This window comes from Tachyglossus aculeatus, chromosome 9 (assembly GCF_015852505.1).
Source record: "Tachyglossus aculeatus isolate mTacAcu1 chromosome 9, mTacAcu1.pri, whole genome shotgun sequence".
In the NCBI taxonomy this organism is placed as follows: Eukaryota; Metazoa; Chordata; class Mammalia; order Monotremata; family Tachyglossidae; genus Tachyglossus; species Tachyglossus aculeatus.
The window spans coordinates 34345455-34371803 of NC_052074.1; the positions used below are offsets into that span (position 1 = coordinate 34345455).

General features: G+C 46.6%; 1 protein-coding gene across 2 annotated transcripts in view; it reads right to left on the minus strand.

Annotated features, from left to right (window-relative positions):
• Positions 1-19379, minus strand: part of WDR35 (WD repeat domain 35) — a 109405-nt gene extending 90026 nt beyond the window's left edge. For both annotated transcript variants that reach the window (XM_038751350.1, XM_038751349.1), the window contains exons 1-4: positions 19285-19379; positions 15847-15964; positions 1983-2054; positions 443-535 (exon numbers count right to left, since the gene is read on the minus strand). In XM_038751350.1, the coding sequence (XP_038607278.1) occupies positions 443-535; positions 1983-2054; positions 15847-15964; positions 19285-19308 (307 nt within the window). In that variant the 5' untranslated portion in view covers positions 19309-19379. The remainder of the gene's footprint in view (positions 1-442; positions 536-1982; positions 2055-15846; positions 15965-19284) is intronic.
• Between the last annotated feature and the right edge of the window lie 6970 nt (positions 19380-26349).

Sequence of the window (26349 nt, forward strand, 5' to 3'; positions counted from 1 at the left end):
CCAACTGTTGGGTAGGGACCGTCTCTATATGTTGCCGATTTGTAGTTCCCAAGCGCTTAGTACAGTGCTCTGCACACAGTAAGCGCTCAATAAATACGATTGAATGAATGAATGAATGAATGAAAAGTGCCTGTGCTTTTAATTTATCTAAAAATGAAAAAGATTTTAAGTAGTCAAAAGACATGAGATCTCTTGTTCTCCCCTTCTGCTCTTTGAAGTGACTGTCCTCTCTTAAACATGGAATTAATGACATGGAATCAATAATCAATGGAGTCAAAGGAAAAATATGCAGGAATGAAGCAGAGCGAATCTTAAAAGATATTATTTGCCGGGGACTTAAACATTCTCTACATCATTTTGCTCTCAAAACAGGTCATATTCCGTGACCTGAAAGGAAAGAATCATCTCCCACCCTTCAGGTTGTCTCCCATCTGCCAAGTACCTTTATACAACATCCACACAATGATGAGTCCATTTTGATCACTGGTAGTCAGTTTCTGATACTGTTCATTCCACGTCACAACTTGAACGGAGCCTGGAATATGTGGAAAGGTGCATGTATAAGTTAAAATTCACTGAGAATCTTTCTAACAAAGCTATATAATCAATGCAAATAATCATGGCAAATATTTTAGCTTTCTAATGCATAATCCCACCACTGATTTTTTTGCATTTAAAACAAATTCTAAATACATAATGCATGCTTTTGCTAGGTTTTGGAGAGAATGCAACTGGGGAATTAGGGAAATTTCTTGGACAATGCATGCCTACCCAGGTAGAACGTGATGTGATATCACAAGAACTAATTCTGCATCAGCACTTAGTGTCATCCAAGGAGTGCTTAACCATAATGTGTGTGTGTTTTTCTTAATACAGGCTAACGCAGGTCAGAAATATGACCCCTGCATTATAGAATTGAGTGCATTAACCATAACTTATCTTCTATAGCCAAGTGAATATTTCTGTTATACCAAATATGAAAATGGAAAAGTTGCCTTTCTAATTTCTAATGGATAATTAATCTTGTTCAGCTTGAAATTATTCATGACAAAATTTGGTTTAACGTTTTATTACAGAAGGTTCCCTAATAGTGAAACCAACTCTTACTTCCAGCTAAAGTAAAATAGCTGTTTTGTCCCTACCCAGCAGGCAGATGAGCTTGTCTCTAACCTCCCTTCATCCCCCTCTCCTACAGCCTATCTTTAAACTTCTCTCCCCACACCTTGCCTGTTTTCCCACTTCTTAGGGTCCCCCTCCCACCCTCTGCACCCCTGAAACTACTGTCCCTGTCCAGATGATTCTCTCTTGGTTCCTGTCACCCACTCAGCACTACTGAAAAAAAATAAAAGCACAAAAAACAGGACCATTCCCCAGCTCCTGAGATCAGGTGAGTCAGGGGAGCACTGCTACCACAACACCCCCTATCCAGCCCAGCCTGGCCCATTTCCCCCCAGTTGTAACGAGCCTAGGGGTTGAAGTCAAACAAGAGCCCAACCACAGCTATGGAATAAGTTTTCAAAAATGATGATGATGATGGTTCTAAACACTGGGGTAAATACCAGATAATCAGGTTGGACGTTGGACACAGCCCCTGTCCTACACACGACTCACAATCTTTAAAGAAGCTTTTTAAGTGAGCCCAGGTGAGGAGAGAATGTACAGGAGCCTTGGGGAAAGGGGAGATAAAATGTTTAAAACTGGGGTGGGGTGAGGGAAAGTGGAGATTTTAAAGGGGGGGTCGGGGGAGCAGATCAGTAAAGGCAAGGCGTTGGGGTGCGGAGGGGCTTACTTTGTGCATAGCTGCAGATACAAGGTTGGGGATGACATTGCTATTTTCCTCTCGCTAAAGTAAACGTGAGATCGGCTGTTGTATCTCTTCCCAGAATATTCATATTATTGAAAAACACAGTCCTTCGCACAAAGGTTGTACTTCTTTCTAAATGACCAAAGATAATTCATGATAAAATAATATGACGACTTACCACTATGGCCTTCAAGAGTCTGATTCATCGAAAGATTGCTGGGTGCCGCAAGCCCTCGTAATTTTGCATCATCTAAGAAAAATGTAAATATACATACAGTACATTTTAGAAGGCAGAGACAAATTAGAAGTATTCTTCATTGGTTTTCAAGGTCACCGAGATATAGGAACATTTATCTCAGATCTAGTAAGATGATGACGATGATGATGGTATTTGTTAAGCGCTTACTAGGTGCCAAGCACTGTTCTAAGCACTGGGTAGTTGCAATAACAATAATAATAATAATTATGATATTGTTAAGTGCTTGCCATGTGTCAGGTGCTGTTCTGGGGTAGGGACAAGGTAATCAGGTTGTCCCATGCTCACAGTCTTAATCCCCATTTTACAGATGAGGGAACTGAGGCCCAGAGAAGTGAACTGACTTGCCCAAGGTCACACGGCAGACAAGTGGCAGAGCTGGGGTTAGAACCCATGACCTTCTGACTCCCCCCAGGCCCACGCTCTATCCACTACGCCATGCTGCTTCCCCAAGGTAATCGGGTTGTCCCACATTTAATGATGGTATTTGTCAAGCACTTATGTTCAAAGCACTGTTCTAAGGGACTCACAGTCTTAATCCTCATTTTAGAGATGAAGTAACTGAGGCAAAGAGAAGTTAAGTGCCCAAGGTCACACAGCAGACTAACGGCGGAGCCGGGATTAGAACCCACGTCCTTTGACGCCCAAGCCCGTGCTCTTTCCACCAAGCCACGCTGCGAGTTATTTCTCCCTGCCCAACCCAAAGCCCACAAAGAAAACAATTCTATAAATACGCATTTTAAAAATGCATTACAATTACAGATGACTCCAACTGAAACACCAGGATCAACAAGGACGGATAGCTCATAAATAAATCAGGAACAGACCACAAGCACCACATGTCCTTTCAAAGCACAGGTCTGCAATCAATTTGCAATCGTGTGCTGTTTCGTGTCCTTCAGAGGCAGCAGTTTGAATCTCTTCTGACTCAGTTTCTCAGACTCTGAGCCTTTAATAGCCCCTCTACATCCCAATGGCCACCGTGCTGGTCCTGCTCTAACTACTGCATCAGCCTCTCACTTGGTCTCCTGGCCTCCAGTCCCCATTCCAGTTCATACATCGCTTAGCTGCCCAGATCATCTTTCTAAAATATTATTTTGTGCACATCTCTCCACTCCTCAAAAACCTCCAATGGTTGCCCATTCCCCGCTGCTTCAAGCAGAAACCTCTGCCCATTAACTTCAGTCGGCTCTCTCCCTCCTACTTATCCACTCTCTTCTCCCACTACATCCCAGCTTGTACTCTTCATTCTTTTCAAGCCTCATTCTTGTCTCTCCTGCCACTGACCCCCTCACTCAAGCTCTCCCCGATCCCTTTTTTAATGGTATTTCTTAAGCGCTTACTACGTGCCAGGCGCTACGAGGTCATCGGGTTGGATTACCTGTGCCGGTCCCAGGTGGGACTCATAGTCTGAATCCCCATTTTACAGATGAGGTAACAGGCACAGAGACATGAAGTGAATCGCCCAAGGTCACACGGCGGCCAAGTGGCAGAGTCAGGACTAGAACCCAGGACCTTCTGACTTTTAGGCCTGTGATCTAACCACTAGGTCATACTGTTGCTCAGGTTCTTGGAACTCTTCCTCCTCCTCCTCCCCTTCATATTCAACAGACTACTGCTCTCTCCATCTTCACTGCCCTTCTGAAATCACATATCCTCCAAGAAGTTTTTCCAATTCATTTCTTATTTCCCCAGTTTATGTCAAGTGCCCCAACTGCCATTTCAGGCACTTAATTTCTCACAATCTCCAATGGCACTTATATACACCTCTTACATACCTTCTCACTTCCCCGTCTCTTTCATTTACGTTAGCGTCTGTCCCCATCACTACATGGCAAACTTTCTGAGGGCAGGGATCAGGTCTACTACTTCTACTGTACTCTCCCAAGCGTTTATTACAGTACTCTTCATTCATTCAATCGTATTTATTGAGCGCTGACTATCTGCAGAGCACACCATAGATGTTCAACTAATACTACTGATTGACTGATGGGAAATTCCAACTGGCTCAGTAAATTAAAACTGCTTTGTGGGGCGGAGGGAGGAATTCCCCTTGTTTCATCATTTTCACTAAACTCCGTGGAAAAGAATTAAAGATATCAGCAGCAGTATTGACTGCTTACTATGTGGAGAGCACTGTACTAACCGCTCATACAACAGTTGGTAGACACATTCCCTGCCCGCTACAAGCTGACGGTCTGGAAGGGGAGGCAGACATTAATATGAATAAGTAATTTGTAAGTTATAGGTATATACTTCAGTGCTGTGGGGCTGAGGAGGGAGCGAATATCCAATGCCCCAGGGTCATAGATCCAGGATGACCCAGAAGGAAGAGATAGCTGGGGAAAAGAAGGCTTAATGCGGGAAGAAGTCTCGGAGGAGACATGACTTCAATAAGGCCTTAAAGGTCGGGAGAGTGGTGGTCTGACTTGTTTTGCTTTGTTGTCTGTCTCCCCCTTCTAGACTGTGAGCCCATTGTTGGGTAGAGACTGTCTCTATCCGCTGCTGAACTGTACTTTCCAAGCGCTGAGTACAGTGTTCTGCACACAGTAAGTGCTCAATAAATACGATTGAATAAATGAATGAATAATAATAAAACAATTGTGATATTCGTTAAGCGCTTACTATGTGCCGAGCACTGTTCGAAGCGCTGGGGTAAATACAAGGTAATCAGATTGTCCCACATGAAGCTCACAGTCTCAATCCCCATTTTACAGATGAGGCAACTGCGGCACAGAGAAATTAAGTGACTGGCCCAAGGTCACAACACAGCAGACAAGTGGCGAAGCAGGGAGGGAGTTCCATGCCAATGTGAGAACATGGGAAAGAGTTTGGCAGTGACAGAGATGACACTAAGGCACAGTGAGCATGCTGGTGCCAGAGGAGCAAAGTACACGGCCTGGGCTGTTAGTAGATCAGTGAGATATGGTGGGATATGGGGTTGGGGGGGTGGGCTGATTGAGTGCTTTAAAGCTAATGGTAATGAGTTTCTATTTGATGTGAGGGTGGATGGGAAGCCACCAGAGGTTCCTGAGGAGTCGGGAGACACGGACTGAACTTGTTTTTCAAAAAATGATCCGGGCAGCACAGTGAAGCATAGACCGGAGTGGGGAGAGACAAGGAGGTCAGCGACCAAGCAGATACACTAGTCAAGGCGGGACAGGCTAAGTGCTTGGATCAGTGGAATAGCAGTTTGGATGGAGAGGGAAAGATGGATTTTAGCGACGTTGTGAAGGTAGAACCAAGAGGATCTGGTGACAGACTGAACTTTGTTGTTGTCTGTCTCCCCCTTCTAGACCGTGAGTCCGCTGTTGGGTGGGGACTGTCTCTATATGTTGCCGACTTGTACTTCCCAAGCACTCAGTACAGTGTTCTGCACACAGTAAATGCTCAATAAATACGATTGAATGAGTATGTGGGTGGAGTGAAAGAGCTATCTATTCAAATCAAGTCACAGTCCCAGCTTCTAAGAAATAGTACCTCATTTTGCTCTTAATCAGTCAATCAATCAATCGCATTTATTGAGTGCTTACTGTGTGCAGAGCACTGTACTAAGCACTTGGGAAGTACAAGTTGGCAACATATAGAGACAGTCCCTACCCAACAGTGGGCTCACAGTCTTAACTGATGACTGCCTCCCATTGAGAAGAACAGATGAACCTTGGTCCTGTGTTTCAGGAGCAAGAACCTGCTGAAGAAATTAATTATAATAATAATAATAATGGTATCTGTCAAGCACTTACTATGTGCCAGGCACTGTTCTAAGCGCTGGGGTAGCAAGCTAATCAGGTTGTCCCACATAGGGCTCACAGTTTTAATCCCCATTTTAGAGATGAGGGAACTGAGGCACAGAGAAGTTAAGTGGCTTGCCCAAGGTCCCACAGAAGACATGTGGTGGAGTCAGGATTAGAACCCATGACCTCTGACTCCCAAGCCCATCAGCGCTTAGAACGGTGCTTTGCACATAGTAAGCGCTTAATAAATGCCATTATTATTATGCTCTTTCCACTAAGCCATGCTGCTTCTCCTAATTATAATGATAATAGTTTCACAGCACCATCTACGCTCTCCTGTCTCTGCACGTCAAGTTCCCAGTGGGGCATGGAGTGCAATGAGAAAGTAAGCAGGCAGCATTTTTCACAGCCCCCTGAGAAACACCCCTAAAAATACACGCGCCAAAGCGATTACGACGGCCCTTTGATCCACACTGCATATTGTACTTTGCCCATCCCAACCTGTCAGTATCTGCAGCAAAATGGAGGGATGGGTTGCGCAAATTAGTGTCAAGATGCATGCTTCAGTTGGGTGTGGGTGTGGTGTTGGATGAATGAATGGGCGAGCAGATGTTGCCACTGGGATGCCCTAGTAAGTACCGCCCAGGACTGCTCTGTGGCCCCTCCAGCCTTGGTCCAAGCCAGCACCTCTTTGCTCCAGGTTCCAATGTGAAACAGCAGGATTTAGAGGAAAAAGCACGGGCCTGGAAGCTGGAAGGTCCTGGATTAAAAACCCAGCTCTGCTGCTTGTCTGCTGCGTGACCCCAGGCAAGTCACTTAACTTTTCTGTAAAATAGAAATTAAGACTGTGGGACAAGGACTGGGTCCAACCTGATTAGCTTGTATCTATCTCTGTGCTTAGTACAAGGGCTATTTTTTTTAAGTACCCTTCCATTACAATTAGAAAGCCACTCAGGATTATTTGACGGCACGAAATTTCATGAAGTTATAAAAGCAGAAAGTCCCGTGCATTAGGTCTGAGAAACACAGCAGCATCACGCCAAGCCCAACACCCAATCCCTGGATATAACCTTTTCTTCCTACATTACATGTTCCAACTTGGGCATTGTGCTCTATCAGGAAAGACTTGAACTTTGGGAAGAGCATTCCCCACTTCTTCCATTATGTCACATTGAAACTGTGCAATGGGAACACGGCCTGGGGATTTAAGCTGCAGCACTGTATCCCTTTGGCTTTTCTAGAGCTCTCCACCGGTCAACTGAGCAGATCTTTTGGTTACCCTGTCCCCTTCCCATCACAACATCCAGAGTACCTGCTCCTGACAAGCCCTGAGCATGCTGGGCTGTGGGGACTTAAGCTGCAGCAGAAAGCCTCTTGGCCTCACTCTCCACAGAAGCGTTTATTACAGCGCTGTGCACACAGTAAGAGCTCAATAAATACGACTGAATGAATGAATGACTGCAGGTTGGAGCCCTGTGATACTGGGCCACCACTGGTCTTAAGCAACGGCTACCTTTACCACCGGACTGACTGGATACTGCATTTTTATGTTGTTTTCTATTCACATTATTTCACCTTTCTCACTTTGCCTGTCACCAAACCCTGCCCTACCCTATTTCTAGCCTACTGAGCCCCATGGAGGCCCAGGAACCGTGTCTAACTCTTACTTCTGTACTTTTTTCCCCAGCAGTTAGCACGATGCTCTACACAGTACGTGCTTAAAACGTCTAGCAGTAGTGCTGGTAGTATTTATTAAGCGCTTACTGTATCAGAGAACTGTACTGAGTGCTGGGAAAGACTACCTAGGTGGGATTTAGACACAGACTCTGTCCCTCGAAGAGCTCACAATCTATGCCTAAAGGTGTAGGGGGAAAGGAGGATTGGAGCAGAATGGACAAGGAAAAATACACAGCATATAAAATTAAAACAGAAGTCAGTACGGAGTTGTGGCTCAAGGAGCAGAATTTCTCCTTGTGCTGCAGAGTCCAGAAGCAATGTCTACAAGGAGGCACTAGCTTTCTTTCATTCATTCATTCAACAGATATGGTAACTGAGGCCATCTGTAGAAGGAGAGAAGGGAGGAGAGGTAGGAAGGGGTGAGGTGATGGAGAGCCTTGAAGCTGAGAGTGAGAAGTTTTTGCCTGATGTGTAAGTTGACTGGTAGCCACTGGAGATTTCTGAGGAGGGGAGTAACATGCCCAGAGCGTTTCTGCACAGAGATGATCCGGGCAGCAACGTGAAGTATAGATTGAAGTGGGGTGAGACAGATGGATGGGAGATCAGAGAGGAGGCTGATGCAGTAATCCAGTCAGGATTCTCCAAATGAGTTCTCCAAAGGGGTGGGATAGATGGAGAATAGAAGGAGACCTAGAAGTAAGCCATGAGAGACCCCCACTGTCAGAAGGTGGGATGGAGAGGAGGAGCCGGGAAAAGAGACTGAGAAGGAGCGGTCAGAGAGACGGGAGGAGAACCAAAAGAGGACAGTGAATCCAAGACTGGATAAAGTTTCAAGGAGAAGGGTGTGGTCTACAGCATCAAAGGTGGCTGAGAGGGCCAGGAGGGTTAAGATGGAGTAGAGGCTTTCAAATTTAGTGAGAAGGTCATTGGTTACCTTCTAGAGGGCTGTTTTTGTGGAGTGAAGGGGGAGGAAGCCAGAGTGGAGGGGATCTAGCAGAGAATCAGAGGAGAGGAAGTGGAGAATGCGGGTGTAAACAACTCTCATGAGGTTTGGAGAGAAAATGGTTGGAGGGAGATGGGGCAATTGCTGGAGGAAGCCATGGGGTCAAGGGAGGACGTTTTTTAGGATAAGGGATACATAAACATGTTTGAAGGTAGTGGGGAAAAAGCCACTGGAAAGTGAACAGTTGACGATGGCAGTCAAGGAGGGAAGAAGGGTTTTTAAAAAGTATGACAAGATGGAGTCAGAAATACATGTGGAGGGGGTGGATTTATAGAGGAGGCGAGAGATCTCATCTTGCGTTCCTGCAGGGAATATAGGGAGAGTCAAAGAGGGTTGCGGGGGGGGGCGGGTATTGAAGAGGAACAGGGGGGAGATTTTAGGTAGATCATGCCTGACGTTTTCAATTTTGTTGATGAAGTATGTGGCCAAGAAATTAGGGGAAAGAGATGGTGTGGGAGGAGGGACAGGAGGTTTGAGGAGGGAATTAAATGTCTGGAACAGCTGGTGGGGCCAGTGGATATGGGAGTGAATTAGGAAGGAGAAGTATTGTTGTCGGTGAGTGGAAAGGGCCCAATCGAAGCAGATAAGAACGAACTTAAGGTGGACAAGGTCACAGAGACGTCTGGATTCCCTCCAACGGGGCTCCAGAGCTTGGGCACAAGAGAGGAGAAAGTGTACTGTGGAGGCGATCCAGGGCTGCAGGTTACAGGTACGAGATGGGTGGAGGGACAGGGGAGCAAGGGAGTTCAGCGGAGAGGGTGAGTTTGTCAATTTGGAAATAGAGCACTTCATTTTCAGTGATATCTTTCACATCTTATTCAGCAACGATACCTTGTGCTAGGCGATCTAAGCTAAAGAGGTGGCATTAAGCTAAAGCAAACTTTGCAGCAGGGATTTGGCCAGACCATCATCTCATATACTCCAAATCTGAACTGTCTTTAGAACTATTGTGCCAAAAACTGGGCACCAATTCAGAGAAACCCCTGAAGAACACCTGCAAGAAAAGCTGCAGCAACATCCCAGCACATCAAACCACAATCACCAGTGTTCATCGCAGATGGGCCATTCCATGTGAAAAGGGCCCAGCCAAGAGAAGGCACCAAGACCGATACATTGAAAATGGCTAGGAAATCCCAAGCCGACCTGCTGCAAAATATCAACTGCATCAGCAGCGTCCTGTGGCAAAGCTTTCAGAAACTTATATTCGTGAGTGGCAAACCAGATTGGGGAACGTGTGACAGGTAGTGGGATGCCAAAGCAGAAGTGATCCAGGGCACTGCAGACCGCCATGAAACCAAAAGGTTCTACACTTTTCTAAAGCCGTTATAATGCTCTTTACATGTTGTGAGCATAAACTCTGAAGAGTGAAGATAATTCCCATCTCATCACAGACAAGGAGGGAATCCTAAAAAGATGCCAAAATATTTTGCTGTTCTCCTTGACACGCTTTTGAAAACGAGACCCTGCCAAACATCCAAAACTCCCCAGTAGCTGAAGATCTGACATTTGTCTCAGCTATTGGGGAAGTCACCACAGCAGTCAGACCTATGAAAAATGAAAAAGCCCCTGGACTCGATGGTTAACTGGCTGAGGTCTACAAACACGGAGGGGACGGTCTACTTAAGGACTTGCATAAACTCTTCCTCGACACATGGACCGTTATGGTAATGCCACAGGATCTCAGAGCTCTCAGAGGCACTATCATCATCACCATGAATGAGGCACGGGAGAAGACTGAATCGAGACGGTCAACACATCATTTGGAAGTCTGTTAAACAGAGTCTGGGCACAGCTTGGCACCTGGCCCCAGACCAAACTAGAAGACTTCCAGGGCTGTAACGTTGTCCAACCTTCTCCGTGAGCCCTAGATCCCACCCAGGCTCCTTGAGAAGTCCCACCAGTGTTGCTTTGGGGTCATACTCAGCATCAAATGGCCAGCCTGGATCGTGAGCGACAAGTCCTGGAACACAGTCCCTCCTAGCATTGAAGCTCTGCTCACCTAAACCCGGCTATGGCTGGGTGGGACGCGTGAAGAGAATGAGTGATAGCGAGATAACCAAATAACTGCAGTACAGAGAACAGAAACCAAATGGGAAACCAAAACCAAGGAGGGAAGAGGAAGCACCTTCAGAACGCTGTAAAACAAAGCCCTAGACAGTGTTGCGTCACTGCAGAAAACTGGGAGGCGAATGCCAAAAATTGTCCAGCAGGAAGTACTGCCATCGTGAAAGAGCGGACGTTATGTAGGGAACGAGAGACAAGGGGGCTAAAAGAGAAAATAACACCGGGAGAAGCAAACGTGGCTCAGTGGAAAGAGCACGGACTTGGGAGTCAGAGGTCGTGGGTTCTAAACCCAGATCCACTATTTGTCAACTGTGTGACTTTAGGCCAGTCACTTCACTTCTCTGTGCCTCAGTTATCTCACCTGGAAAATGGGAATAAAGACTGTGAGCCCCACGTGGGAAAACCTTGATTACCTTGTATCTACCCCTGCACTTAGAACAGTGCTTGGCACATAGGAAGCGCTTAACAAACACTATTATTACCATTATGACAACGCAACAAGGGGCAATCTTTTTTTGAGCGCAATGTGGCCAGAAATGTACATCTCACGCTGGTCTTTTCAGTCACACATGAATCCACAGGTGAATTTTACTGCCTGAAAGACAACTGTATGCATATATAAACTGGGTAAAACAAAGATTCAGACAATACTGCATCCCAGCTAGACACTGCGAGCCAATCGCTGAGGACAGACCTGCAGGGTTCATTGGATCAGGAAGGCATTAGCCTTCTTTGAGCAAAAACTTCATAGGGAGAGAGAGAGAGAGAGAGAGAGAGAGAGAGAGAGAGAGAGAGAGAGAGAGAGAAGGAAGCAAAAGAAAAGAAACAGCTTAGGTGCTACAAACATTAATTACAACAACACAACAAAGTGACCAGGGCTGTGTATCCTGAATTGGCCTTTTCAGCCACATACGCACCTAAAGGTTAACTTCACCACTAGTGGTGGCTTCTGTTCAATCATATTTACTGAGTGCTTACTGTGCGCAGAGCACTGTATTAAGCGATGCCTGCCCACAGGACAACTATCTGCATAAAATTAAATAGTGTGATCATGAAAGTAAGTGCTAAAAGAGCTCTCTGTATCGTGAGATGACTGTACCACACTCTGAAGCTAACACACATCTCTCAAGCCTTCAAATTCTTCCAATACTCATTTCTTCCTGCAACAAACCGAAAATCCTGACCATTTGTTGTCAAGGAACTCCTTGGCTTCAAGATTCTCCATCGTCTCATGTGAGTCCTCCTTGCTCTTTTATTTTTTCCTTATGGTACTTTCCGGCATGCACGGTACTAAGCGCTGGGGAAGGGACAAGATAAGTAGATTCTACTTAGGGCTCACAGTCTAAGGAAGGAGGATTTAATGCTCATATTACAGATGAGGAAACTGAGGTGTAGTGAAGGAAAGTGACTTGCCCATGGTCACACAGTTTGGTAGTGAGTGGATTGGAACCCAGATCCTCTAGCTCCCAGGCCTGTGATCTTTCCACTAGGGCCATGCTGGTTGCTCCTTCCAAGGTAACTTTTTTACTGTGCCTGGCTCTCAACATTCCCACCTCCAATCTTTCGCTCTCACCCTTCCTCCCGCTTTGAACATCAGCCCCCTTTAAAACCTGTCAGGCCTCAGCTCACCCCTCCTTCCGAGCGTCTCTGACCAGGCATTCTCAGGCACTGCTCTGATTTGGGGGAGATTAATTGTCTCTCGGATTTGAAGGACATGGGTGAGCGGTTGGCGTCGAGACAGAGGCACAGCGAGAAGGTTGGCATTAGGAGTGGACTGTGAGGGCTGGGTTGTAGTAGAAGAGTAGTGAGGTGAGAGAGAAGGGGGGCAAGGGGATTGACTGTTTTGAAGCCAGTGGTGAGGAGTTTTTGTCTAATGTGGAGGTGGACAGGGAACTGCTGGAGTTTCCTGAGGAGTGGGGAAGCATGTCCTGAATGTTTTTGTAGAAGAATGATCTGGGCAGCAGAGAAAAGTATGGGTCGGAGTGGGGAGAGACAGGAGGATGGGAGGTCAGCAAGGAGGCAGTAATCCAGGCGGGATGCATTCCTGCCCATCTCACTGCCCTGTAAGCCCCAGTGGGAACCTTACTGGCAAGGAAGAGAGTGGGAGTGAGACCACACAAACCACTATCAATCAATCCATGGTATTTATTGAGCACTTATTATGTGCAAAGCACTGTACTGAGGGCTTGGGAGAATACAGTACAGAAGAATTAGCAGACACATTCCCTGCCCATACCAAGCACTATCACTATAAACCACTTTGATGTGCAGGCCCTCAGGACCAAAGCACGTGAGAAGCAGTGTGACTTAGTAAAAACAGAATGGGCTTGGGAGTCGGAGGATGGGGGTTCTAATCCCGCTCTGCCACTTGTCTGCTGTGTGACCTTGGACGGGTCACTTCACATCTCGAGGCTTCAGTTCCCTCATCTGTAAAATGGAGGTTAAGAATGTGAGCCCCACAAGGGACAACCTGATTACCTTGTAACTACCCCAGTGCTTAGAATGGCACATAGGAAGCGCTTAACAAATACTATAATTATTAATTACTCTTATTATTATGTCTCACTCTCAATAGGAGACTCCATCATCATTTGCCACCATGCTTTCATAGTCTCGCTTTCAACAGTTAACAGCTGAGAAGCAGCATGGCATGTTGGATAGAGCACAGACCTGGGAGTTAGAAGGTCATGCATTCTAATCCCAGCTCCACCACTTGTCTACTGCGTGACCTTGGGCAAGTCACTTTACTTCTCTGTGCCTCAGTTACCTCATCTGTAAAATGGGGATTAAGACTGTGTCCAACCCGATTTGCTTGTATCCATCCCAGCGCTTAGTACGGTGTGTGGCACATAGTAAGCACTTAAGAATACTATGTTATTTATTAACAATTACGGTGTTTTCTCCTACCCCTACTATTGTCAATAATTTGGGTCAGCATGTCTCCCTCATTACACTGTAAAATTCTTGAGGCCAGGGACCACGTCTCTTACTATTTTTGTATTCTCCCAACATAGTGTTCTGCACATAATGAGTGCACAATAAATGCTACTAATTGTCAACCTAATGCATTTTTCTTATAGATCGAAAGGAAAGGAAATTTGTATAGGTCTAGCTACGGGCATCCATGCAGTCAAGGATGGTGGGTCAAGATTAAGAGGGAGGAAAAGAGAGAGGAGAGGGAGAGAGAGAGAGAGAGAGAGAGAGAGAGAGAGAGAGAGAGAGAGAGTGCAACAGAAAGAAAAGTGGCAAGATATAGGTCTCCACACACTTTACTCTTTCTTACTCATGCCCAGTCTCTCACCCAGATTATCCTCCCCTCAGACAATCTGCCTGCAGCCGAGAAAAAAATTAAGCCAAGTCCACTTTTATTGGCCACCTGGTTCCTTGAAGTTGCTGGGGGCTGAAGGGGGCCACCACAGCCCCTGTTCCAGCCTCCTGGGGCTGTTCTCGCAGTTTCCGGGGTGGAAGGCTGCGTGCACAGTGGAATCCACCCAAATCTCCATCTCTGCCCCTGCTCTCTCCCCCTCCCTCCAGGCTCGCATCTCCTCCTGCCTTGAGGACATCTCCATCTGGATGTCTGCCCGCCACCTCAAACTCAACACATCCAAGACTGAACTCCTTGTCTTCCCTCCCAAACCCTGCCCTCTCCCTGACTTTCCCATCACTGTTGACGGCACTACCATCCTTCCCGTCTCACAAGCCCACAACCTTGGTGTCATCCTCAACTCCGCTCTCTCATTCACCCCTCACATCCAAGCCGTCACCAAAGCCTGCCGGTCTCACCTCCGCAACATTGCCAAGATCCGCCCTTTCCTCTCCATCCAAACCGCTACCCTGCTCGTTCAAGCTCTCATCCTATCCCGTCTGGACTACTGCATCAGCCTCCTCTCCGATCTCTCATCCTCCTGTCTCTCCCCACTTCAATCCATACTTCATGCCGCTGCCCGGATAGTCTTTGTGCAGAAACGCTCTGGGCATGTTACTCCCCTCCTCAAAAATCTCCAGTGGCTACCAATCAACCTACAGCATCAGGCAGAAAACTCCTCACCCTCGGCTTCAAGGCTCTCCATCACCTCACCCCCGCCTACCTCATCTCCCTTCTCTCCTTCTCCAGCCCAGCCCCGCACCCTCCGCTCCTCTGCCGCTAACCTCCTCACCTGTGCCTCGTTCTCGCCTGTCCCGCCGTTGACCCCCAGCTCACATCATCCCCCCTGGCCTGGAATGCTCTCCCTCTGCACATCCATCAAGCTAGCTCTCTTCCTCCCTTCAAAGCCCTACTGAGAGTTCACCTCCTCCAGGAGGCCTTCCCAGACTGAGCCTCCTCCTTCCTCTCCCCCTCCTCCCCCTCCCCCCACCTTACCTCCTTCCCCTCCCCACAGCACCTGTATATGTGTATATATGTTTGTACGTATTTATTACTCTATTTATTTGTACATATTTATTCTATTTATTTTATTTTGTTAATATGTTTTGTTTTGTTCTCTGTCTCCCCCTTCTAGACTGTGAGCCCACTGTTGGGTAGGGACCATCTCTATATGTTGCCAATTTGTACTTCCCAAGCACTTAGTACAGTGCTCTGCACACAGTAAGCGCTCAATAAATATGACTGAATGAATGAATGAATCAGTAGTATTTACTGCAATTTAATTTCCATTTTCCTTTTAAACAGCAGTTATAGCAGCCTTCACTGAGTACCCATTTGCTGTGGAGCACTGTACTTGGCGCTTGAGAAGCACGGATCCACAAAATTCACAGAGTTAAGGGCTACTGCATTATTATTATTAATCATATTTATTGAGCGCTTACTTGTGCAAAGCACTGTACTAAGCACTTGGGAGACTACGAGCACTTAGTACAGTGCTCTGCATACAGTAAGCACTCAATAAATACAGTTGAATGAAAGAAGCAGCATGGCTTAGTGGAAAGAGCACGGGCTTGGGATTCGAAGGATATGGGTTCTAATCCCGGCTCTGCCTTTGCCTGCTGTGTGACCTTGGGCAAGTTGCTTCGCTTCGCTGTGCCTCAGTTACCTCATCTGTCAAAGGGGTATGATGACTATGAGCCCCACGTGGGACAACCTGATTACCTTGTATCTCTCTCAGTGCTTAGAACAGTGCTTGGCACGTAGTAAGCGCTTCACAACGACCATCATCACTATTACTACAATAGAACAACTACCCTAATTATTATCATTACAATATAACACCAAACACATTCTCTGCCCACCACATACATTAACCTCACGTACCGGTGAACGAATCGATGTCCCAGACCGACGGAGGTCACACCCCGCCGACGAAAACATTACCTGTCTGCGTTTCTAGCTTTAAGACTTTCAGCAGCCCATCCTCTCCGCCGCAGGCGATGAATCCCTGGTCTTTGTTCCAGGAAATACACTTTAGCCTCACATTGTTAGGAATGGCGATCTGGAAGAGAGGAAGAGCCGTTTTTGGAGTTTCTTTAGGGGGGAAAAGCTGGTGTTGGGAGAGGGGCATTTGATTATTAGTCTATTATTTTATTTTATTAATACTGCGTATATATCTATCATTCTATTCATCTATTTTGTTGGTGTTGAGGCCTGTCTATTTGTCTTGTTTAGTTGTCTGTCTCCCCGACTTCTAGACTGTGAGCCCATTGTTGGGTAGGGATTGTCTCTCTCTGTTGTCAAATTGTACTTTACAAGCTTAGTCCAGTGCTCTACATACAGTAAGTGCACAATAAATACGACTGAATGAATGAATGAATATATAGCTATCATTCTATTAATCTATTTTGATGCTATTGAGGCCTGTCTACTTCTTTTGTTGTCTGTCTCCCCCCTTTCTAGGCCATGAGCCTGTTGTTGGGCAGGGATTGTCTCTAACTGTTGCCGACTTGTACTTCCCAAGCGCTTAGTCCAGTGCTCTGCACACAGGAAGCGCTCAATCAATACGATTGAATGAATGAATATATAGCTATAATTCTACTTATTTTGATGGTATTGACGCCTGTCTCCCCCTAATAGGCCACGAGCCCGTTGTTGGGTAGTTCATTCATTCATTCATTCACTCAAGCATCGAGAAGCAGCGTGGCTCAGTGGAAAGAGCCCGGGCTTTGGAGTCAGAGGTCACGGGTTTGAACCCCGGCTCCGCCACTTGTCAGCTGGGTGACTTTGGGCAAGTCACTTCACTTCTCTAGGCCTCAGTTCCCTCATCTGTAAAATAGGGGATGAAGACTGTGAGCCCCCGGTGGGACAACCTGATCACCTTGTAACCTCCCCCAGCGCTTAGAACGGTGCTTTGCACATAGTAAGCGCTTAATAAATGCCATTATGATTATTATTATTCAATCGTATTTATTGAGCGCTAAGCGCTTGGGAAGTCCAAGTTGGCAACATCTAGAGATGGTCCCTATCCAACAGTGGGCTCACAGTGTAGAAGGGGGAGACAGGCAACAAAACAAAACATATTAACAAAATAAGATAAATAGAATAAATATGTACACGTAAAATAAATAAATTAATAGAGTTATAAATCTGTACAAACATATATACATATATAGAGGGGCTGGGGGGAGGAGGCGGGGAGGAAAGAGGGGGCTCTGTCTGGGAAGGCCTAGGAATATATAGCTATAATTCTATTTATTTTGATGGTATTGACCCCTGCCTACTGGTTTGGTTTTCTTGCCTGTCTCCCCCTTCTAGGCCGCGAGCCCGTTGTTGGGTAGTTGCTGAATTGTACTTTCCAAGCGCTTAGTCCATCATCATCATCATCATCAATCGTATTTATTGAGCGCTTACTGTGTGCAGAGCACTGGACTAAGCGCTTGGGAAAGACAAGTTGGCAACATATAGAGACGGTCCCTACCCAACAGTGGGCTCAGTCCAGTGCTCTGCACCCAGGAAGCGCTCAGGAAATACGACTGCCAGAATGAATGAATCAATCAATCAATTGTATTTATTGAGCGCTTACTGTGTGCAGAGCACTGGACCAAGCGCTTGGGAAGTACAAGTCAGCAACACATAGAGACATCATCATCAATCGCATTTATTGAGCGCTTACTATGTGCAGAGCACTGTACTAAGCGCTTGGGAAGTACAAATTGGCAACATATAGAGACAGTCCCTACCCAACAGCGGGCTCACAGTCTAGAAGGGGGAGACAGAGAACAAAACCAAAATACTAACAAAATAAAATAAATAGAATAGATAAGTACAAGATAAATTAATAGAGTGATAAACATGTACAAACATATATACATATATCCAGGTGCTGTGGGGAAGGGAAGGAGGTAAGATGGGGGGGATGGAGAGGGGGACGAGGGGGAGAGGAAGGAAGGGGCTCAGTCTGGGAAGGCCTCCTGGAGGAGGTGAGCTCTCAGTAGGGCCTTGAAGGGAGGAAGAGAGCTAGCTTGGTGGATCAATCAATCAATCATATTTATTGAGCACTTACAATGTGCAGAGCACTGTACTAAGCGCTTGGGAAGGACAAGTTGGCAACACACAGAGACAGTCCCTACCCAACAGTGGGCTCACAGTCTAAAAGGGGGAGACAGAGAACAAAACCAAACATACTAACAAAATAAAATAAATAGAATAGATATGTACAAGTAAAATAGAGTAATAAATATGTACAAACATATATACAGGTGCTGTGGGGAAGGGAAGAAGGTAAGGTGGGGGGGATGGAGAGGGGGAGGAAGGGGAGAGGAAGGAGGGGGCTCAGTTTGGGAAGGCTTCCTGGAGGAGGTGAGCTCTCAGTAGGGCCTTGAAGGGAGGAAGAGAGCTAGCTTGGTGGATCAATCATATTTATTGAGCGCTTACTATGTGCAGAGCACTGTACTAAGCGCTTGGGAAGTAGAAACTGGCAACATAGAGAGACAGTCCCTACCCAACAGTGGGCTCACAGTCTAAAAGGGGGAGACAGAGAACAAAACAAAGCATATTAACAAAATAAAATAAACAGAATAGATATGTACAAGTAAAATAAATAGAGTAATAAATATGTACAAACATATATACATATATACAGGTGCTGTGGGGAAGGGAAGAAGGTAAGGTGGGGGGGATGGAGAGGGGGAGGAAGGGGAGAGGAAGGAGGGGGCTCAGTTTGGGAAGGCTTCCTGGAGGAGGTGAGCTCTCAGTAGGGCCTTGAAGGGAGGAAGAGAGCTAGCTTGGTGGATCAATCATATTTACTGAGCGCTTACTATGTGCAGAGCACTGTACTAAGCGCTTGGGAAGTAGAAACTGGCAACATAGAGAGACAGTCCCTAGCCAACAGTGGGCTCACAGTCTAAAAATATGGGCAGAGGGAGGGCATTCCAGGCCCTAAATCATCATCATCAATTATCCCCCCATCTTACCTCCTTCCCTTCCCCACAGCACCTGTATATATGTATATATGGTTGCACATATTTATTACTCTATTTATTTATTTATTTTACTTGTACCTATCTAGTCTATTTATTTTATTTTGTTAGTATGTTTGGTTTTGTTCTCTGTCTCCCCCTTCTAGACTGTGAGCCCACTGTTGGGGAGGGACCGTCTCTATGTGTTGCCAATTTGTCCTTCCCAAGCGGTTAGTCCAGTGCTCTGCACACAGTATGCGCTCAATAAATACGATCGATTGATTGATTGATTATTTATTGAGCGCTTACTGTGTGCACAGCACTGTACTAAGCGCTTGGGAAGGACAAGTTGGCAACATAGAGAGACGGTCCCTACCCAACAGTGGGCTCACAGTCTAAATGGGGGAATGCGGGAACTCACTTTCTTGCTGAGGTAAATGAACATCCTCCCGCGTCGTCGGCCAGGCCGCGGCCCGCGCCCGCTTCGGTCTCCTTGGCAACCGCCGCCACTTCCGCCCGCCGGCCCGCGCCGAAGAGGGCCGCGACGCGCCGTGACGTCAGCGCGTACGCTCTGCGCACACTCCCGCCTGGGGAAAGGGAGCGGGGGGCGGGGCCTAAGGGGAGTGGCGGTCTCCTTGGCAACCGCGGCCACTGGAGCGCCGCGCCGTGACGTCAGCGCGTCCGCTCTGCGCACGCTCCAGCCCGGGGAAAGGGACCGGGGGCGGGGCCTAAGGAGAGTGGGCGGGGCTAGGCGGAGAGTAGGGGCGGGGCCTAAGGGGAGGGGGCGGGCCTAGGCTCAGAGAAGCAGCGTGGCCCATCATCATCATCATCATCAATCGTATTTATTGAGCGCTTGCTCTGTGCAGAGCACTGGACTAAGCGCTTGGGAAGTTCAAATTGGCAACATATAGAGACGGTCCCTACCCAACAGTGGGCTCACAGTCTAAAAGGGGGAGACAAAACCAAACATACTAACAAAATAAAATAAATAGAATAGATATGTACAAGTAAAATAAATAAATAAATAGAGTGACGAATACGTACAAGCATATATACATATATACAGAGTCAGAGTCAGAGGTCATGGGTTCGAATCCCGCCTCCGCCAATTGTCAGCTGGGTGACTTTGGGCAAGTCGTTTCACTTCTCTGGGCCTCAGTTCCCTCATCTGTCAAAATGGGGGTGAAGACTGTGAGCCCCCCGTGGGGCAACCTGATCACCTTGTAACCTCCCCAGTGCTTAGATCAGTGCTTTGCATGTAGTAAGTGCATAATAATAATAATAATAATAATAATAATAATAATAATAATGGCATTTATTAAGCACTTACTAGTGCTTATTCATAACAATAATAATAATAATAATAATGTTGGTATTTGTTAAGCGCTTACTATGTGCCAAGCACTGTTCTAAGCACTGGGGTAGATACATGGTAATCAGGTTGTCCCATGTGAGGCTCACAGTCTTCATTCCCATTTTACAGATGAGGGATCTGAGGCCCAGAGAAGTGAAGTGACTTCCCCAAGGTCACACAGCTGACAAGTGGCAGAGCCGGGATTAGAACCCACGACCTCTGGCTCCCCAGTCCGTGCTCTTTCCACTGAGCCACGCTGCTTCTCTGTGTGACTTTGGGCAAGTCACTTCACCTCTCTGTGCCTCAGTCACCTCATCCGCACAATGGGGATTAAGACTGTGAGCCCCCCGTGGGGCAAGTTGATCACCCTGTAATCTCCCCAGCGCCTAGAACAGTGCTTTGCACATAGTAAGTGCTCAACAAATGCCATCATTATTCTTATCTTCTAGACTGTGAGCCCACTCTTCTAGACTGTGAGCCCACTGTTGGGTAGGGACTGTCTCTATATGTTGCCAACTTGTACTTCCCAAGCGCTTAGTCCAGTGCTCTTAATAATAACAATAATAACGGCATTTATTAAGCGCTTACTATGTGCAAAGCACTGTTCTAATCGCTGGGGAGGTTACATAATAATAATAATAATAATAATAATAATAATAATAATAATGACATTTATTAAGCACTTACTAGTGCTTATTATTATTATTATTAATGACATTTATTAAGCGCTTACTAGTGCTTATTAATAATAATAATAGCATTTTTTAAGCACTTACTATGTGCAAAGTGTTATTGACAAGTAGGGTGCAAAATAGGTTAACTCGGTGTAAATCAGCTGCAGGGTTCTCGTACCCAGGGTGGTGACGCAGATAGGAAAAATGACTCGGAGACGTGAGTTCAGATAGAGCAGTAAAGAAGGAAAGTGGCTACCTGCCCGTTCACCTCCCGGGAGAGGTACGAGTGACAAGCAGCCCCCATCCCATGCTCACTGTTTCTTTTATTGAGTTACAGCAATGTGGGAGCGGAGCATTTGGGAATTTCAGGAATCCAATTAGGACCGACAAGATGTTACTAATTCTCATTATTCTCTGTTCTCACTGCCTTGTGCAGGTTATTGTTATCTGCCCTATGGCCTTGCATAGATACTTGATACTTGTTAGTGGCCTTGAAGACATCTGTTGCTGAGCCTTGCATAAAATACAAAAAAAGGAGTTGTTCTCTTGGCCTGCACAAAATGGAGGGTGACTGTCAGCATACACAAAATGGAGTCAGTCACGTCAAGTCCGCTAGTGGACAACAAAAGCACTGTTCTAATCGCTGGGGAGGTTACAAGGTGATCAGGTTGTCCCACGGGGGGCTCACAGTCTTCATCCCCATTTTACGGATGAGGTAACTGAGGCCCAGAGAAGTGAAGTGACTTGCCCAAAGTCACACGGCTGACAATTGGCAGAGGCAGGGTCACCCATGACCTCTGACTCCAAAGCCCGTGCTCTTTCCATCGAGCCACGCTGCTTCACAACTTAATCCCCCCCTCGCTTACCTCCTTCCCTTCCCCACAGCACCTGTATATATGTTTGTACATATTTATTACTCTATTTATTTATTCTACTTGTACATGTCTCTTCTATTTATTTTATTTTGTTAATATGTTTGGTTTTGTTCTCTGTCTCCCCCTTCTAGACTGTGAGCTCACTGTTGGGTAGGGACTGTCTCTATGTGTTGCCAACTTGGACTTCCCAAGCGCTTAGCACAGTGCTCTGCACACAGTAAGCGCTCAATAAATACGATTGATTGATTGATTAATAAGTTAATAAATGCCATTATTATGAGGGGAATCTGGGCTGGGCGAGGAGAAGGGGTGGGGCTCGATGGGGGAGCGGAGGCGGGGCGTGAAGAGGGGCGGGGCGTGGGGAAGGGGCGTGGCCTAAGTGGAGGGGCGGGGCGGGGCCTAAGTGGGGGGCGGGGCTAGATGTGGAGGGGAGGCGGGGCGAGGAGAAGGGGGCGTGGCCCACTTGAGGCCCACAGTCCCCATTTTACAGATGAGGTAACTGAGGCATAGAAAAATGAAGTGACTTGCCCAAGGTCACACAGCAGACAGGTAATAGAGCGGGATTAGAACCCATGATCTTCTGACTCCTGGACCCGTGCTCTACTGAGTGTGGTATACTATACAAGGCCTTGGGAGATAACAGAAAACACAAGACACATTCCCTGTCCACAAGGAGCTTACCCTCTAGTAGGGGAGACAAGGAAATATCAAATATACATTTATACACAAGTGCTGCGGATTCCCTAAATAAGTATTTAAGGGCAAGAGGCAGATGAAGCATTGATCAGAGTACAAATAATTAGTTGAAAGAAGACACGTTGGAGGAAGTGAAATTTTAGAAGGGCTTTGAAAAGGGAGAGGGCTGTTCTTTCTGGCTTGAGGATAACGTGAGCAAGGGTTGCAGGTGAAAATATTCATTCATTCAGTCGTATTTATTGAGTGCCTACTGTGTGCAGAGCCCTGTACTAAGCGCTTGGGAAGTACAAGTTGGCAACATGGAGAGACGGTCCCTACCCAACAGCAGGCTCACAGTCTAGAAGATATGAGAGTAGGGGACAGCCGGGAGGTGGGCTTGAGTGTGAACAGGGGTGAAAGAGTTGAGGAGAGCCCATAAGTAAATGGGAGAGGTAGTAGAAAGTTTGAAAATCAATTATGTCAGTCAATCAATAATATTTATTGAATGCTTACTCCGTGAAGTGCAAGCTACTAAGTGCTTGGAGGCCTTCCCAGACTGAGTCCCCTCCTTCCTCTCCCCCACTTCCCCCACGGCACCTGTATATATGTATATATGTTTGTACAGATTTATTACTCTATTTATTTCTTATTTTACTTGTACATATTTATTCTATTTATTTTATTTTGTTAATATGTTTTGTTTTGTTGTCTGTCTCCCCCTTCTACACTGTGAGCCAGTTGTTGGGTAGGGACCGTCTCTGTATGTTGCCAACTTGTACTTCCCAAGCGCTTAGTACAGTGCTCTGCACACAGTAAGTGCTCAATAAATACGATTGAATGAATGAATGAATGAATGCTTGGAAAAGAATCCCGACTCCGCCTCTTGTCAGCTGTGTGACTTTGGGCAAATCACTTAACTTCTCTGTGCCTCAGTTACCTCATCTGTAAAATGGAGATTAACGATAATAATAATGATGGCATTTATTAAGCACTTACTATGTGCAGACTGTGAGCCCCACGTGGGACAATCTGATCACCTTGTATCCCCCAACGCTTAGAACAGTGCTTTGCACATAGTAAGCCCTTAACAAATACCATTATTATTAGTAGTAGTAGTAGACAAGATCTCTACTTCAACTTGCTTACAATCAAGAGGGGAGATAGACATTAAAATAAATTACAGATCATCATCATCATCATCAATCGTATTTATTGAGCGCTTACTATGTGCATAGCACTGTATTAAGCGCTTGGGAAGTACAAATTGGCAACATATAGAGACAGTCCCTACCCAACAGTGGGCTCACAGTCTAATGGGTGAAAGCAACAGTATAAAGACAAGTATATATGCTGGGGACAGTGGGGGAGAAGTAGAGATCCAAGCGCATAAGTGACACGGAAGTGTTGAAGTGGCCACAGAAGGGGAAATTGGGTGGGGAGATTTAGGGAAGAGATTAGTTTGAGAACTGTCCTGATTCCCCAGCGAGACCTCCAATCTAAACCCCTCCAATTGCCCCAGGACATAATGCTCCATTTGGTCTCCATCCCCAACCTACCTCTTCTTGATATACAAATCCACACCTTCAATTCTGCTCTAATATCCACCCCCTCCAATTCTCCCAAAAAACTCTCTCTATGGTCACCAACGACCTCCTTCGTGCCAAATTCAACGGCCTGGACCCCCATCGGGATGGGTGCGGTCCATGTCCCACGTGGGACGCACAGTCTTAATCTTCACGGCTGAGGTGGCTGAGGCAAGGAGAGGTCGAGTGACTTGGCCAAGGTCACACAGCAGACACCAGGATTGGAACCCCGATGCCCTGACTCCCAAGCCAATGGTCTTCCCACTCTCTTGAGGAGTTACCTGAGCCCACTGTTGGGTAGGGACCGTCTCTATATGTTGCCAACTTGTACTTCCCAAGCGCTTAGTACAGTGCTCTGCACACAGTAAGCACTCAATAAATACGATTGATGATGATATGGTATGCTCAGCTTTTTTTTTTTTGATGGTACTTGTAAAGCATTTACTATGTGGCAGGACTAAGTGCTGGAGTAGATACAAGATAATCAGATTGGACATAGTCTCTGTCCCATATCAGGCTCACGCTCTTGGTCGAAGAGAGGATTTGATTCCGACTTTGTAAATGAGGCACCGAGAAGTTAAGTGACTCGCTCCCGGTCAAAAGCAAGCAAGTGAAAGCGATGGGCTTTGAACCCAGGTCCTCTCATTCCCAGGTCCCTGCTTCTTCTGCTAATCCGTGCTACATCCTGACTTGGAAATTCTGCTAGTCAGGCAATGGTGCTTTCCAAGTCTAGGTGCTTTGGCCTTTACAGACACCTCCTGTTTCGCGTTTCAAAAGACCATATTTTCACGATTCCGTCTGTCCGAGTTTGCACCTCTCTCGCATACACTGCGTTAGTGTTCAGGCTTTTAGGGGCTTCCCAAGTCCGTGGTGAAAATGCCATCACCGCTCCAGTCGGCAGCATACCCTCCTCACCACAGTTGACTTAGGCTTTCCTGTTGCTCATCCCAATAAAATGTATTTTGCTTGCTTTGGAAGTCTGTATCTGATTTTTCCCGTCTCGGTGTCCCTCACACCTTTTCAATCTTTGAATGAAAACAGTTAAGTGTTGTGCTGCATATATTTGCATTCACTTATATTAAAGTCTGCTTCCCCCTCTACAACTGTAAGCTCTTGTGGACGGGGAACGTGCCTCTCAACTCAGTTATGTTGTACTCTCCCAAGCACTTAGTACAGGGCTCTGCACACAGTGAGCGCTCAATAAATACGACTGATTGATTGACCCCCCTGACGGTTTGCCCCGGAATTGGGGTTTGGCTGGGTTTACTGGGAAAAGATAACTTTTTTATCAAATTACTTTCTTGAGAAGGCTTCCCCATTGGTAAGGAAATGAGCATGACTGACAGCTAATGCCGTCAAATTTATGTTACCGCCAGCCCAACAAGACTCTGGGAGCCCCTTGAAGTTTCCGAGGTGCACAGAGGAGCAGACAAACCGGGACGAGAAAGGGCCGGATGATTTTGGAGGCTGTCCTTCAGGCCAACTTCACATCATATACGTGGTAGGCAATGGCCACCGAGTGTACTGTCCGATTCGGGTTGGTTTCCGAAATTTAGCTACCCTCCTTCTTAATCCACAGGATGCCACTATGTTATGCTGAGCCCACAGGCAGCATCCCATAGGCTGTAAGCGTGCTGTACCTACACACAAACTAATTGAATGACTTTCCACACAACACTTCGAGGCAGTCCGCATTTCTGCCACCACCGTCTCGTCACTCACGGCCGCCTCACGGGCACGTCTCCGCACTCCTCAACCTGGTCAGCTCAGCTCTGAGACTCGGTCCCATAGATGTATCATCTCGACTCCACCAATTGTCAGCTGTGTGACTTTGGGCAAGTCACTTCGCTGTGCCTCAGTTCCCTCATCTGTAAAACGGGGATTAAGACTGTAAGCCCCCCGTGGGACAACCTGATCACCTTGTAATCACCCCAGCGCTTAAAACAGTGCTTTGCTCCTCCTCCTCCTCCGCTCCTCCACCGCTAATCTCCTCACCATACCTCGTTCTCGCCTGTCCCGCCATCGACCCCCGGCCCACATCATCCCCCGGGCCTGGATTGCCCTCCCTCTGCCCATCCGCCAAGCTAGCTCTCTTCCTCCTTTCAAGGCCCTACTGAGAGCTCACCTCCTCCAGGAGGCCTTCCCAGACTGAGCCCCTTCCTTCCTCTCCCCCTCGTCCCCCTCTCCATCCCCCCCATCTTACCTCCTTCCCTTCCCCACAGCACCTGTATATATGTATATATGGTTGTACATATTTATTACTCTATTTATTTATTTATTTATTTATTTTGCTTGTACATTTCTATCCTATTTATTTTATTTTGT